The sequence below is a fragment of the Daphnia magna genome, linkage group LG2 (assembly GCF_020631705.1).
Source record: "Daphnia magna isolate NIES linkage group LG2, ASM2063170v1.1, whole genome shotgun sequence".
Classification (NCBI taxonomy): domain Eukaryota; kingdom Metazoa; phylum Arthropoda; class Branchiopoda; order Diplostraca; family Daphniidae; genus Daphnia; species Daphnia magna.
Window position 1 is genome coordinate 11,599,245 of NC_059183.1, and position 15,750 is coordinate 11,614,994.

Sequence of the window (15,750 nt, forward strand, 5' to 3'; positions counted from 1 at the left end):
GAAAAAAAAAAAAAAATGATAATTGTTGACGTCGTAACTCAAAAAGAGGGCAATGCCAAATGCCGCGCAATCGAAAGCAGCGGTGCAAACAAAGAAACTAAAGAGAATAAGCCGGACACACAACAAGATGATGGAAAGAGATTTAAACGAAATTCAGTCAGAAAACAAAATAGTTGAAGCATATGTTGGCCTTTTGTATGGGCAGCTCTTCTCTCTTTAGCAATCCGTCCCACGCTCAACCGCCCTTTTCTCGTTCCTCTTCTTGACAGCCACCCCATTCGATCTCATCCGTTCATCCGCATCTTACAAATATCGTCCGTCTCATCCAGTCAGTATATGCTGCCGGAAACGCGCCGGAGAAACCGGAAAAGACCTAGTTTCAACCGAATTCTTGACGAGGCGTATCGTGGACGATGCTTTTTGGCATTGAGCGCAGTAGTGGCATGAATATTAGAAAGCGGCACCAACGGTTTTAAAACCGCGTGTGCGTATACCCTGTCCTACGCTAAACACGTGCATGTAAATAAAGAAGTGGATGTCAAGAATTGATAGGAATACGGCCCCAAACATCCGTTGGTTTTGCAAGCAAAGTCTATGCCAACCGTTGATTAAACATTGACCCAGCCATCTTGTGTGCATGCAAGAAAGAAAATGGGATCCGCATGTTTGATTTCCGTATAGTGGGCGATAGTGGGTACACGTCAGGCGTGAGAACCCACACACACACAAAAAAAAGGAATAAATACATAAAATCTTGATGGGTATTCCTCGTCGGCCTGTTAGATTACAAAGAAAACTCTGTACTCTTACGCAAATTTTAGATAACTGCTTTGTCGAGTTTTGCGGTGCATTTTCCCTGAGACGTTTCATCGTTGCGTTTAATAATGCCGTAAAGACCAAGTGCAAAGTGATGCTAAACCCACAAACAATCAACGCACTCCTCAGTAATTAGTTTCGCTACCAAACAGCAAGGTGAAACTCGTTCAAATCGCATTTCTGAGTTATCTGATCAAACGTGAATAAGCGTTAAAGTTTTCTGGTTTTCTCTCACAGAACTTTCAAGGTCTAATGTCGGCGACGCGACATTGATTTTCCATCGAAACGCTAATGGACAACTGTCTGGAAAATATGAGCTGTTCATCGACTACTCTTAGTTGCAGCTCGATTTTATTAACAGTTTAAAAGCCTAATTTGCATACCGAGGAAAACTCATTACAGTTCTTCCTGTCATCAAAGGAGTTGACCGTCATTTCTCTTCGATTGATGGGTGTGTCCGAGTAAAGACGACCTCGAGGCCAAACGGGAATACATTAACGAGAGTGTACACACACACACACACACTGTATATTGCAGAAATCTCGTTGTTGATAGCAAAGTGCTTGCACGCAAACCGGGTGGAAGTAAAGGCTCTTTAAATCCGTACACACAAACACCGTTAGTGATCAAAGCACTTTAGCCTTTTAGCAAAAGCTGTGAATATGTTTCTCGATTCAATCTTTTTCTTTTCGACTTTTATTTAAATTTGGCTCACGCTTTCATCTTTTCAAATGTGTTTTCTTGTGTTGAGCACTTCTATAGACCCATCAACTCATGGCGTGTGGCATACTACTCTTCAAAGCCGACGTGAAACAAGTGCTGGCTCGCAAAGTGCATTTAGCGAGGCCTCAGAAAGTTTTCGTCTTGTGGCTTTTTGTGTGAGACTTTTATAATACAAGTCGTAAAACGACGGAAAATGGCACGGTAAAAGCGCGTTACACCCAACTACTTTTGTTGTCCGTCCATGCACTCATATAGTTACGCCAAGTCCATAACAAACGAAAATGAATCGCTGGACAGAATCTGACATTTGGTATTTTGTGATGTAACTCCCCATTTATATATGCCCATCTCCGATTACGACATTCGAATGAAAGTGGTGGTAGCATTTGTTCGGGAGTATCACTGCTCATTTATTGGCTAGCTGGTAGCGATCAACGTGACGATGATGACGACCGGAGTAAGTCACTTTTCTCGTACATTATCCTCATCTTTTTACAGCCATTTAAAGGTCAATTTTGACAAGGAAAGGCCAGTCTATTAGGCAATGTGTGTGAGACCCCTCGCAGCCAATCTGAGAAATATAGCTTGATATAATTGATGGAGCCGAAGTGTTAGCACAGCTGCGGCAGGGTGACGTGCACCTCTATCCCATCTGCTACCAAGTCATTTCTTTCTTTATTTGTTGTAAGCTATAGCCGACAGCATAGCAACAGACGAATCTTTTTCTTTCTGTTTCCCACAGCTTTTCATTTATTTTATTATTCTTTCTTAACATATAAAAGACCAATCCTCGTCTCAAAGAAATATATATTACAATGCGTTGTGGCCGAATAGAACGATTGCCTGAAGCGACTTCTTTCTCAGCAGCTTATGAGAGACTCTATCGACTGCAAAAACTAACAGTAGCCTCTCTTCTTTTTCATTAGCCGCTGTTTGATTTGTTGCATCCAGGAAATGAATTGCCGGCTATCGATCGGAATGTCGACACATTGGCACTCGAATGCCAAAATAAAAAGGAATAAACACCAAAATGCATGCAGAATCTCATAACCAATCTTTTCTTCGTTTCCTTCATCCTGTCTACTCTTATTTACCCCTTCGCTTTTTTCTTCGTCCCGTTTGCACGCAGTTAGTTGAAAACTGCGTTGCGATTTACCTAGACGCGAAGATCGCAGTTTCATCAATTTCGTTCGTAACGCCTTGATTTTTTTTTGTGAAGCGCACTCTATTTAATCATAACGTTGAAAATGAAGAGGAAATTGCGTTTTTGCGTGGCGTATACTTTGCGATTGTTTCATGATTCCAAACATTATTTTTTGCCACCTCTCGTGTTGTTCGACAAAAAAGAACGGTGACGCTATTTAATATGTTACTTTCGTGAGTTGTGGGCAGTATTCACGGCACGTTTGCCCCGCCTTTTGTTTACTTATCGCGAGCTTTACATAATCACTGAGCGTCTTGTGTTTGATAGCATCTCGACGAACGCTTCGGAACGCTGCGTCCACATCCCCATGTTGCGTGCCTGTCCATTTTATCCGACTTCGTGTTTATTAAACTGATGATCTCTCTTTTTCTCGCTAATGACAAGCTATTCACAATTGAGGCCCATATCGTAACAACCCAAAAACCATTAGATCAGCCTGCTGGGCGTTACATTTTTCCGTCAAAGTTCTCTTTGCCCGAAGAGGTCACTCTCGAGGAAGGAGACGAAGGTTGATGGGGAATTAATTCGAGCAACACGGATTCGCGTTTTTGGATACGTTGCAGATCACCACTGTTGTACAACATTGTAATATGCGCGTTGAATGTAAGAAAAAAACCTGGATGATGGAGTAGATCCTCATCTTGTCTCAGGTCCTGAAGAAACATGTGCTGCTCCAGCAACCTCACTCAACGTGATGGATGGCTGACGCAGCGTATCATTTCCTTTTTCCTTGCTCTTTGTTCTAGGCTCTCTTTCGCTCTCTTTTGTGAATACACGCAGCAGACACGGCTCTTAGTATGTGCTCCGCCGCACTCGCCATTTGCACGTATATATCCCGATGTGTGTGCGGGAGCTTATCTATATAATTCACCGGGAAACCTAATCTCTTTTAACGGTTATATGTATGTGTGTGTATGAAAAACGCACTAAATTCTCATTAATATGGTATGGGGCATCATGTTCCCTATTATTTTCTTTTTGCAGGGGACAGACTGCACATTGTAACTGACGAAAACTAAGAAATTTATGGCCGACAATGGATGGCCATGCAGTAGAACTGTTAAATCCCTTCCAGCGTAGCAGCTTGCTAGAGGGCATCTATAGTATTTAGACCATTATTAGTGTAAATTAGTGAGTGCTGTCGCCGTTCAACGCGTATATAAACGTAGTCAACAGAGGCTAAGTAAAAAGGAAGAGGACAGCAGACTGTCTTCATCCCGGAAGATGTACGTTGTCAGACTTGATTCAGCACGACTGTGTTTTCCTCGCTGTGTCACTTTGGCGAGTATTTGATTAGTTTTTGGTGGTTATATTAAACGAAAAGCTGAAGACTACGTCGTAGATTCTCCGTCTCTATTCAACGTTTACACGATCGATGACCAGTAACGTCGACGTTGATGCGAATTGCAATGCTGATGAAACGCGTAAAGCTGACAGCAGTTTCCCCTTTGTATAAGTATGGACAGTAGACAGCCTTGTCAATCACTCTTGTTCACTTTTGAAATAGAATGCCCGTCAACGGAAATGAACTCTTCTGATGCTGCCCTAGGTAAATAAAGGTCTTTCTGCAAGGCAACTATATTAGATTCCACACGTATAAGCGAAGATGTGTTGAACTAACTGGCATTGATGAGCGCAGTAGCTGTTAGATGCGCATCACAACATCTACTCTTGTTACCATTTCCTGAAATCGGGAACTGTGCGAAACTATAAGCTTAGCTGGAAACAAGCAAATAGCCAAGATTTTGTGTTGCCTCTTGGGTGAACTAGTTTGCAATCTATCGGCGCGTCGGTGCAACTATTCCACTTGGAAATACGTCGTTTATATCCTGAAGGGGTTGGTATACTAAAACATTGAACCAAACATATAAGATATGCAGCCGAATCGATGTCCGTCGTCATGCCGCAAGACTGCATCTGTCGTGATTTCATTGGAAACCTTCTGACATATTGTGATATACGGACCCCGGAAACCCTTTACTCAAAGAATATTAATAATTTGTAGATAAGTTGGCATGGTACAAAAAAATCCACTATGTACGCAAAGTTCTCGGAATGCATTACTCTTTTTCCAGCTTTCAATTGTGAATTTTTCAACTGTGTCGAAAGTCAGGTCGTAGGGAACACACGCAGTCATCCGAGTCCGGAAAACAAAGGCGTATATACACTGAAGAGAGAGAGAGAGAGTAGCCTACTTTATTTTATTAGACTATATTTATACTTCGAATTCTAAAGTTTTCATTTCATCTTTTGATGATAGTTTATTGTTGGCTGTTGATGTCAAAGTACCAGAAAAGTCCTTAGCACGATGGCTATTTCAATCTCTGTCGTCTTTTTTCTTTTTTCTTTGACAGGTCCGTCCGAAAAGGAAATAGTAATAAGTCGGAGTCTCTTCGGTAAGTGTTTAGTTATCGTGTAACTGCTGCTATTACTTGTTGTGTGAATCAGTCGGATCGACAATATATAGAGGAAAACGCCAGAATCACGACATGCGACAGCGTCAGGTGAGAAATTGACACGAGATAAGGTTCTCTTGGATCGCCTTTGAAGTGAAGCAAAGACATCAATCGATCAATGCAACTACCCGCTCTACTCGGAAACCTTGTGTCTGTAATTTAGACGAATCACGCACGCATTACGTATTGGATTCAAAGAAGGTGTACAGACATTTTAGCGATACGCCGTGTTATAGTAATTCTGGTGTGCATTTTTATGATGATGATAATAGGAGGAATAAAAGGATTTTTTAAAATGAAAATGATTGACGTGTGAACCAAATTAAAGGTCTAGACAAATTTTGGCTCGTACATCTCTTTTAAATACAAGGATATCCAACGCAAAGCATTGAAATGCGACTAGAGAAAGGTTTGCACATAAAATTGGTAAAAAAAATTAATAAGAATGTATACCGATTAAATATCTGGACAAAGCCCACATTAAACATACATCTATAAACTATGTACATTTTAGTACCGAACGTTGGATAGGGATCCATTTTTTGTTTTGTTTACTGTACGCGGCGTCTCATCTTCTATTCAAGAGGAATCCACGTTTTGTAGAATCGAAAATACTGAGACGGGATTTTAGACGATTGGAATGGGTTGTTCCCATATGGAAAACAAGTTGATCTTCAATCCAGGACACGTAGCACTTATATATATATGCGTATATATATATGAAAGCGAGTCGCTGGTCCGAGTCCGTCGCTCCTGAGGGGTTATGAGCTATACTGATTATAGTTGGTGGCCAGTCAGCTATACGAGACTTGTGCGTGACGGCATTGTTATTACTGTTACATGTTTGTCATTAAAGATATGGCAACCCTGTATTGTTTTCCTAATAAGACGCAAAGAATACTTGAGATCCGATTGATTTCTCCCAAAGTCTATATCCTATAAGAAATCATGAAGTTGCACTTATTCCATCTCGTTTGCTCTATTGACACATCACTTGTGTTATGATTGGCAAATAGAACGTCTTTCATATATAAATAATGTAGCTTATATGGAGCAATAAAAGCCTTCACTTCCGTCCCCCTACCATGGCCCCCTAATTCTTCTTTCAAGTGGCTTTGTTCATCAGTTCGCCATCTGGCTCGTCTCTGTCATATTCAGTTGTTTTTTTCTCTCTAGTCTTTATTTGCTTGTTTTCCTGATGTTGTTGCCATCGTTATTCCCTTCTTTCTTTTTCTCATTCTATATGGATTTTTCTTATTTCATCAGCTCCATCAATGCCGAGAATTCGTGAAGCCCATCACAGCAGATTTCACTCTCATCCGTTAGACCGTCGTGTCTAGTTTTCTTTAACGATCGTCAAGGGGAGAACCAAATGGCAAGACGAATAAGTATCCGTTGATGGGCTCCATCTGCGTGATGATACAACAGCATTCGCTTGCCGCTGCCTCCTCTATACTATCTCCATAAAACTATTTCCCTAGAATATTTAAGAAAAATAAAAACCACCACCAAACCACTTTGGCTTCTGTCATTCTGAATTCTTTTTCTGTTGTCTTCGTCTTCCTTCAAAGTGGGTTCCATTTTCACCCATCGTGGTTGATTTATTACTTTTAAATAGCACTAAGTGATTGCGAGAAAACGCTTATCCCTTTAGTTAGAATCCGGGTAGGACTCGGAGCTCATTAACGTTTCGTATTGGGATCGTGTTTGCTGTGGCTCTAATGTTGTGAAGGTGAGCTCTAAAATCCCGTGAAGTTCGACTTTTCTGTTCGACAAATTGCGTTAGATATCAACCTATTAGATCGCTAAGTTAGGGATTCATTCGCACTCAACGTTGCCGTTTTGTATTGCACCGACTAAATGTCTTATAGAATAAGATATGTCTTCATTCCATCAAGATGGCAATATAATGAAATGCCACTCATTCCTATACCCCTCCAAAAAGAGCGCTATTAGTTCCGAAATTGCCAATGAGGAAGGAAGGATGTTTAGTAGTACGGAAAGAAAAAAAAAATGTTTGAGATAGTTGCATGGTACCATATTGTGTACATCGCACGAAAGAAAGAAAAACAAACAAAAAACAACTAGATAAAAACAAGAATAAGTCAACAAAAGAAAGTGTGCGTTTAGTTCAGGAAACAGGACGGGTGGCGGAGGAAAAAGGGAAGCTCACTTAGCACCAATGCCAAACGATCCTCCGTTCTTTTTCTTTTTACGGTTCATTCCCGTCCTTAGACTTGCGCGACTGGCAAAGCAATTTAAAAAATAAAGAAAGAAATAAAAGGCAGCAGTGGCAAGAAACTAAGTAGATAAGAATAGCGAGACCGACATCAGAATCACTTGATGGAACATGGAATTTTTAAAACGGCTCGATTTCAGTGTATATAGTATCCGAGATACTATACGGCCTATAGCATTTCCTATAGAGAATATAGGCTTACATGATTTTGAGTATTCCCTTTAGCAGCATCGATTATAAGTGGTGGAAAAATAAATTTTTCGGGGGGAAATCTCTTGGTGGGCGGGAATCGCATTACGCGGCGGACGGAAAAGCGGGAGCGAAAAACGTTTCAATTTGAAACGACAAGAAAGGCGCCGAAAAATCGAAGACGGTTTAGAAAACAAAAAAAATTTTAAAATCAGCGTCAAGGCAACGTTAATATTGAAGCAAAGTGAAACACCACGGGCTGTTTATTTACATAACAGCGATACCTTATTTGTTTTTTTTTCCTACACGGATCTGTATCCAAGCACTTTTTTTTCCATCCTTTTTCAATCACGTCGGTGCCATTTTTCTCTCTCTCTCTCTCTCCTGAGTCCTGTATAATCGTGCGCTACCTTGTGCATTTTTCCTTTTGAATTTTTTCTCTTTTTTTTTCTGTCCTTTTCTTAACTTTATTTTTCGTTGCCCCGGAAAGACTTACGAAGCTTTTGGCTGATACTTCGCCTTCACCGTGACGAACAATAATTGATTGCGACAACAACGTAGTAAGGAACGCTGACACGTCGCGGATCTAGCCGCAGTAGTACAGGGGGGAAAGCCAAAAATAAATAAATAAAAGGGCAGAAACATAAAAGGAAAAGTCAGGGAGCGGCAAGGCAGAAAGAGGCGATCCGCCAAAGGTTTTGTTTCAGACTTCAAAGAACGCATTATATTGTGCGCCGCAACCGAGACGATGAGCATCAAATCAAGCAAACTTTAAATGTATTCAAATGCTGAAAAAAAAACAAGCTGAGAGAAAATCAATTAAAAAATAATTAATTAACCGTAAATGCGCTAAAGACTTATGCAGTTTATTTATTTACATGATGTCGTCCAACTTTTCACATCGTGTTGAGAACAGTGGGCGATGCCAACGTTTTCCTCACGTGCACATTAACTCCCTCCATAACGCCGTTCAGACATTCATGTCGTAATCTGGTAAACTCGATGGCTCTTTGTTAATAGTTTTATTTTGTTATTTATTTTGTTCATCCATTACTTCCGCAAATAGAACAGCCACTATCGACCAGCCAGACTGTCTGTATATAGGCTATATCAGTGCGTTTATATAGGACGGTGGATATCGACCGCTGCTTCTTGTTAAATGCCGTCTTCCATTCGGCCGAGTTAAGCGACCCTATATACAATGATGAGTCTATAACGATCGGGTTGGACGGTCTGCTGCAATAGGAAACAAAAGGTCAAAAAGAATTGCTGCGAGCACAATGCTTGGCGTGTCTTTTTCGAGATGTTTTATATCAATGCTATAGACTCTACGGAATAACTTAAAGATTTAGGATACGTGGGAGAGATGGAACGCTGACGTTAAAGAAAAATAAAAGGGAAGCCTTTGAGAACAGGCCGTTTGCGAGCTTTGATGTATGGTTGCCGAAATGATTCTGCCCCTATAATTCTATCCGTTCGCACGCAATAATAACAGATTTTAGTGAAATGAAATAAAATAGAGCTATGCGTTATGTCAGCTGGGGTGATAGCTTATAGGTTGCAGCGAAATCTCGTGGAATTCTATAGCTCCCCCTTCCGTCGTTTCGTTCGGTTATTGTTCCACACCACACCCTTTCCTATCTCTCCTGCGACGCTTTTATTTCACACTAGTTCGATCGTTGTCTTGTGCCAGCGGTTTGCCACCTCCTTTTTGGCCTCTGACTGTGAACTTCCTCCCATTTTTTTTAAGGCCAGAGATATGGTCTCTTACTCGACCGCGAAAGTTTGTGAAAACGCCACAGCCACACAAACATTTGGGGGTGGTAGAATATCAACTGGGATTTATTTGGCCCGTTTCCTCCCCTCCCCTTTTGTGGTTCATTCTTTCCTTCTTCGCTTTTTGCTTGTGACGCACCTTCCTGCCTAAGAATAATAAACAAAAAAAAAAAGCACAAGTGACGTCAAAGAACGCTCCAAAGCCCATAATTCACGCCTTTCATTTGCATAGCTGCTTCCCAATCTATGGCATTTTTAGTTTGTTGATTTAGCTCTATATTTTCGTGATGATGCGGCGTCAAAGATACGCATCTCCTGAGATCCGGTTTTTATTGCACTCCTAGGAAAAATCATGAAACGGAATGATGGCAAAATCTGCTTGCCATTATCGATCTGCTCACGCATGACTTGCTAAGGCAAGTGAATTACTCATACACCTGCTCTTCCCCGTCAATAGTTGATGATGGATCGGCAAAAAAGATAAACAAAAGAAGACTTACTTCTCCCAAAAACGTGGCATTCATCAACACAATCCATTGCAAAATTCTTTCTCAAAAATTTTTAAAATTTCAAAATGACTTTTTTTTTAAAGCTCCCTCATCTAAAACAAAAATCTCATTGACTTTTTGTTTAATTTTTTATCCAGCTTTTTTTTTTGCAATGTAGACTTTGACGTTTTCCCTACGGATTGGTGGCGGATTGCGGAGCGGAGAAACTAACCGACAACTTCCTGTGCGAACATTGTGCCGACGTACTGCTTTCAGCGTCTTGTTTTGGGTAATGGACCGGTATTACGCCAATGTAGTTGAATGTAGATGAGAATGACAAGTTTGGAACAAGAAGTTGTTGTGAGACTTTTGGTTACATAAGCCTGTATCCCTACGTGTGATGGTTCAAATAAAACTTTTGAATAACACAAACAAATCTACTGGGGAACGGAAAGAAAGAGATGCACGATTTAGTAGCCATTTGACGATCAGTAAATAAACAAGCATCATTTTCGCTTAGGAATGCAATTATCATTAATTGGGTTCTCATCGAAATGTTTTGTTTATCCGCTACATCTGTTCGGACAGATAAACGAATAAACGAGTAATTGTTTTATTCATTACTGTGCATCCGGCTGAGATTGGATTACAAATTCATGACCCAATAACTGTGACCTTATTCGTCTTCCAATTAAACTGCAGGGTTTTCAATATGCAACAATTTTGCCAGCGCCAGGGCCATCCATGTATAATCTCCGTATATGTAAAAGCTCGTTTATTTTCATCGCACAAATGAAAGTCTTGCGTCACGGCATAGTAGAGCTAAATGCTGATAAAGAGCACGTATGAAAAATACTGCACGACGGGTTGTACGGTATAGATCATATGGTTGGCCAGTAAGGACCAGGCGGCCTGGGGATCTCGACTAACGTTCAAGCGTAAAAAAAAAAAAAAACGAAAACACTATCTCTTTCGATCTCTATCTCACTAATATAATGTACTCTCTCCATCTAAAAATTGAGAGCAAGACGGCGACAAGAAGTGAGAAAAACGGAGAAAGGAAAATAGAAGGAAAGAGAGAGAGGCCAAAAGGAAAGAGAAGGTGAAGAGCAACAAGATCAATACTCGCAGCCGGAGAAGCTTCGCCACCCAGCATCAAGGAGAACAACACAAATATATAAAACGCCTCATCTAATTCATTTTCAATTGCTTGCTCTTCCTTTCGCTATACTCATTGTACATGTCTACGCAGTTTACAGACACAAATTACATCGACAGTGTGCGATAATTCCGTCTGCAGCGGAGCTGGACATTTTAAAAAACACAGTATCTATTTCTTGTATATACCATCCTCATCGGTGATTATTATTGCGCACAACCCCTCACAACAAGAAATAAAGTAAAGAAATTCCAAACATCGTCTGCTAGGGCTTCGCAGAGATAATCCATCTAAATGCTTTATTCTTGTTTTGGTAAATTCCGTTCTTTTCTCGTCCATTTCGGATGGTCTCTTCCTGTCTGTTGCGATACAGCAGCCCTCGTTTTTGCCGACAAGCGACAACACCCACACATACACACTGTGTCCTTTTCGGAGAAAAACTGTTGACATTAGGCAGGCTTTTCTGTTTGTCGGATGGCAGATCTGCAAACTTCATAACGGCCCTACGCAACTTACAAAACCAGTAATACGTGAAATAAACGAGGATGAAACGCGACAGATGTGTGGGAGACTCGTCGGCCTTCGTCTTTCACATTGTCTCGTATCGGACCGCGCATCCAAGCGTATTGCATAAGTTGCTCGCTCTATACTTGTCCATAATAGGCGTATGCAAATGCTTTTCCCTTGTTTTTGCTCTTTTCGCTTGTTTTCGCCAGCTTTTTATCCGGCTTCCTATTTCCTTATACTATAAATACGCTGGGCTGTCAAAAAAAAAGGACAAGGGCAAAACGTTTCAATAGGAGGGATCCGTGTAGGGACTTGCGGTATTGCAGGATTCATTTCGCGGTATAGCTCGTTCTTATCCGGGCGCTAGATGCTCGGCCATGTCTCTCCTTGGTGATGCGATTTCGTTCAGCCGCCTAGAAAATCCTTTTGCCACTTTTTCGATGGCTTATTTCCTTTCCCAATTTTTTTCTGTGCTCGCACGGTGACTGGTTCAGCATTTATGAGATGGCGACAGTCTGTTTCTTTTGATAGTGACTTTGCCACCGTTCGTGTTTTTCTTTTTTCTTTCATCTTTTCGATCCTTCTTTACATGATAGAAAAACCAAGTGGAAACATTTTTAATAGCTCAGACGTCGTCAATTGTTTACCAGATCAAAATAAAATCCGATGCAAAAAAACAATGCGCTGCGTTCGTCGTGTGTCATGTTAAGAATTTTGAAATTACTTTTCTTCCCTTTTATCGCTTCTCCCGAATTAATGAATCGATACAAATCACAATTGTTTCTCTCTATACAGTTAGTGTATCTTTTGATCAAATCAGACTTCCGTGGCGGATACGCGCATTATAAGAAGAGAACGAGAAAATGTTTTGATATTATAAATCATCGTGAAAGAAATGAAGAGATAAAAAGAAGTCCGAGAACCGGGACTTCTCTTTTGTATAAGCCAACAAAAAAGAGTGGGGGACGTAGAAATGGGAGAAGTTGGTACCCATGCGATATGTAGACGGTTGCAAATGGTGTGTCAAGGTATATCGTGCTGGCACGTATTCTCCTAAAAATGACGACACGCAAAAGATCCGTTTTCAGTTGCAGTCGTCATTCTCACGCAACGCGTTTTTTTTTTTAAATAATAAATCCTCCCCCGCCTTCTTTTTCGGGAGGTGCATCACGCCGATTATAGTAGCTGACGCTATTCCATCATCATTCGCCATTCCGATTCAATGACCAATGTTTCAGACAGCAAAGCACCGCCGTCTCGTTTGGATTGGGGTCGAATGAAACCAGGCGGCGGCGGGATCCACGCCGCAGAAAAAAGGAACAAAAATGTGTTCACTCTTGTGTCGAGATGTCCCTATACATAAAAAACGGGAAAATTGAAGGGCGAAAAAAAAAAACATAAAGGATCGAAAGATGAGGCTACCAATGCGATCATATATCACTCAGAGGTTGGCCGTGAACGACATAGAAATGTGACAGGCAGCATACGAGCCACTACGTTATACCAGTCTAGGTCGCATACTGTGCGGCAAACGATCCCGTCCATCCATTTGCCTGCCTCTATTTATTCCCGAGTTCAGATAGATATATTCCCTATGGTACACGTAGCAGTTGTAGCTAACAATCTTCCATCGTTCATCTTTTTCCTTGCCATTTTTGCGGCTGCTCTTTTGACGTAGAGACATTTACACACACCCTTCCGGTGTTCTCGTACAGAAAAAGGGTCTGCTGCACACTTGCTTCTCGGTCGCACCATTCATCCACCAGAGAATCAATGGTTGCACCACAATAAGGGCGTTGGCTGCTTATTTGATAGAGGTTCGGTCGAGGTCGACCCTATGCGGCCTCTTCAGTCACTACAGCCAACAGCCCGGCCAGTTCAAATAGACAAGCCAATTTTCGTGAGAAAATGTCAAAAAAAAAAACAAACGCGTGCCGCAAAAAGAGCTGACCAGATGTGCCGAACTTGGAGGTTCGCCATGGTAGGATGTTGGAAACCTCTAGCATACTAATAGGGTCTCGTCAGTCGAGGAGCTAACTGTCTAAAGAGCCTAATGTTTGGTATTCTTTTTTCTCAAGACACGTGAACTGTTTTAAAGACTAAAAATTAGGCAGTTGAAAGTGAACTGACGTGAAATGCAACTTTGCACTTGTACGGTGGCATTCGCTGGAAATCTTGAATGTTCCATTAATACATAGGTATATATATAATGTGTCGCTTAGTTATTGTGGTCATGCATGTTGATTAACGGTGCTCGAGACAAATCTCGAATTCCAGAGACAATCATATTTGTAGAGCTAACACATTTGGAAATTCGCAGAGCTATGGGCAGAGTGTGCAATCCTATACGAGTGGATGACCGTGCGTCATTCATTACTCCGACTGCTCTAGGGCTGTGTATACATAACGAGCAAGATAGGACGCAATTCGTAGGGGAGAAGGTTGACAGCGTAAGAATAGGGGAAGTAAAAAAAAAAGAAATCACGACCAACAATGGAGTCAAGTAGCTGTTTTAACTATACGTGTGTGTTAGTGAAACTTACCACTTGCGACTAACGAGAAAGCGAAGACGACGTAACGCAGCCTGGCGATCATGATGACGAAGCCACTTCACACGAACAGCGTCACCAATTTCCCAAACGTATTTTAGAAAACACACAAGTCCTCCCTTATCTTTGTATTGTCTTTTCGGATTGTTTCAATAACGACACCAACGTGATACAACCACTGAAAGCTCAAAACAGCCGATCCAGTTAATTTCTACTTCACTATTTTCTTGCTGTCGTGACAAGGTATTTCATTTCTCATGCCGTTTGGCCAAACTGGGGCCAAGAAGAGAACCAATAAAGAATTAATTCGTCAAGCCTCCATTTTCTTTTTTCTTTCTTTTTTAATTTTTTTTTTATCTGGGTTTTCACCGTTTTATAAATAGTCCGTCCGAAATAATGGCAGTTGAATGAGACAGCCGTCAATCCGCCGAGCGCTTCCGTAGAACTAAAAAAAATTATCGTTCAACATGGGCAGGTTAAAAAGAAAAGAAAAAACACAAATCGATTGATGATGATCGAACAAGAATAGTCTCTGTCTTCAAACTTTAAAAAGAATTGCCACGCTGCTCCAGCGTGAACGATTCAGCGTATTGAAAAGTATGAACTGCGAGTCTCAGTCACGACTGGTGCTGACGGTAGTCAGAGACCAACTGACGAGGGTACTGTTTCACTGAAGTGGATCACTGACTGAAAGAGGGGGGGTAGAAAAATAATTTTTAAAGGTCGCGGTTTTGTGTTGCTGGCGTTTGTGCCTGGAACGTGGAGCGATCGCGTGCGTGAACCACCCGAGACCTTCTGTTTCCTTTGCCGCTTTATATCAGCGTGAGTTACCGACTGCTGCACATATCCTATAAAAAAAGGGAAGCGCACAATTCCTGAGCACACGGCTCTTGCTGGCCCTGCTGTCCGTGACATGCGCGACGCACCGATTCTTCTCTACCGCTGCAAGCGCCATCCTAACTGTGCAAGAAGTGAAGAGCTTTTGGCGCCGCGTCGCTTACAGAGTCAAACGACTCAACAGGGAATAAAGGATGAACTGAAAAAGATGTGATGATGTACGATGGAAGCGGCGTCCTTGGCGTCTGGACTTGACTTCCTCGTTGTCACCACCAATGTGTTCACGCTCGAACCAGTTCGGCGTTCGTTCACGTATTTATAATAATTTCATTATTGTCTTTTAATGACTGTTATCTTCAGACTCTCTGCCCATATCTACTATACATAATACAGCCATTATTCATTTCGATCATCATAAATAAGAGAATTTGGATCGCAAAAGAATTGCTGCTCTATGATTCCTTTCGATAAAGTAAGCCAAGAAAAATTATTATGCATTCACATGTATTTTTTTCAAACTGCGTCAAGTTTTCTCCATCGATAGGTCGATTGGCTTGTCCCACCCTTTCTCTTGCATATCTTTTTGATGGATACCCGTTTCACGTGGCTGTTTTCTTTTGCTTGTTTTTCTTAACTTTGGCGAGGTTGGTTCACGTCTGAATAAGCTTGTTTCCTCGCAAAGAATTATCCAGATAGTATTTTATAAATGGATTATGAACTCTCTCTAAAACAGCGAATCAGACGTAAAAGAGAAACAACAGGATGAGACAATACGTGGAACGCATCAGACCACTGTGCTCTTATCTG

The 15,750-nt window shown here is 41.3% G+C and overlaps 1 protein-coding gene across 1 annotated transcript in view; it reads right to left on the bottom strand.

Annotated features, from left to right (window-relative positions):
* The window catches only part of LOC116917879, a 30,272-nt gene extending 15,336 nt beyond the window's left edge, over positions 1–14,936 (bottom strand). The window contains exon 1 of the mRNA XM_032923480.2: positions 14,101–14,936. Within this exon, the coding sequence (XP_032779371.1) occupies positions 14,101–14,152 (52 nt within the window). The 5' untranslated portion in view covers positions 14,153–14,936. The remainder of the gene's footprint in view (positions 1–14,100) is intronic.
* Between the last annotated feature and the right edge of the window lie 814 nt (positions 14,937–15,750).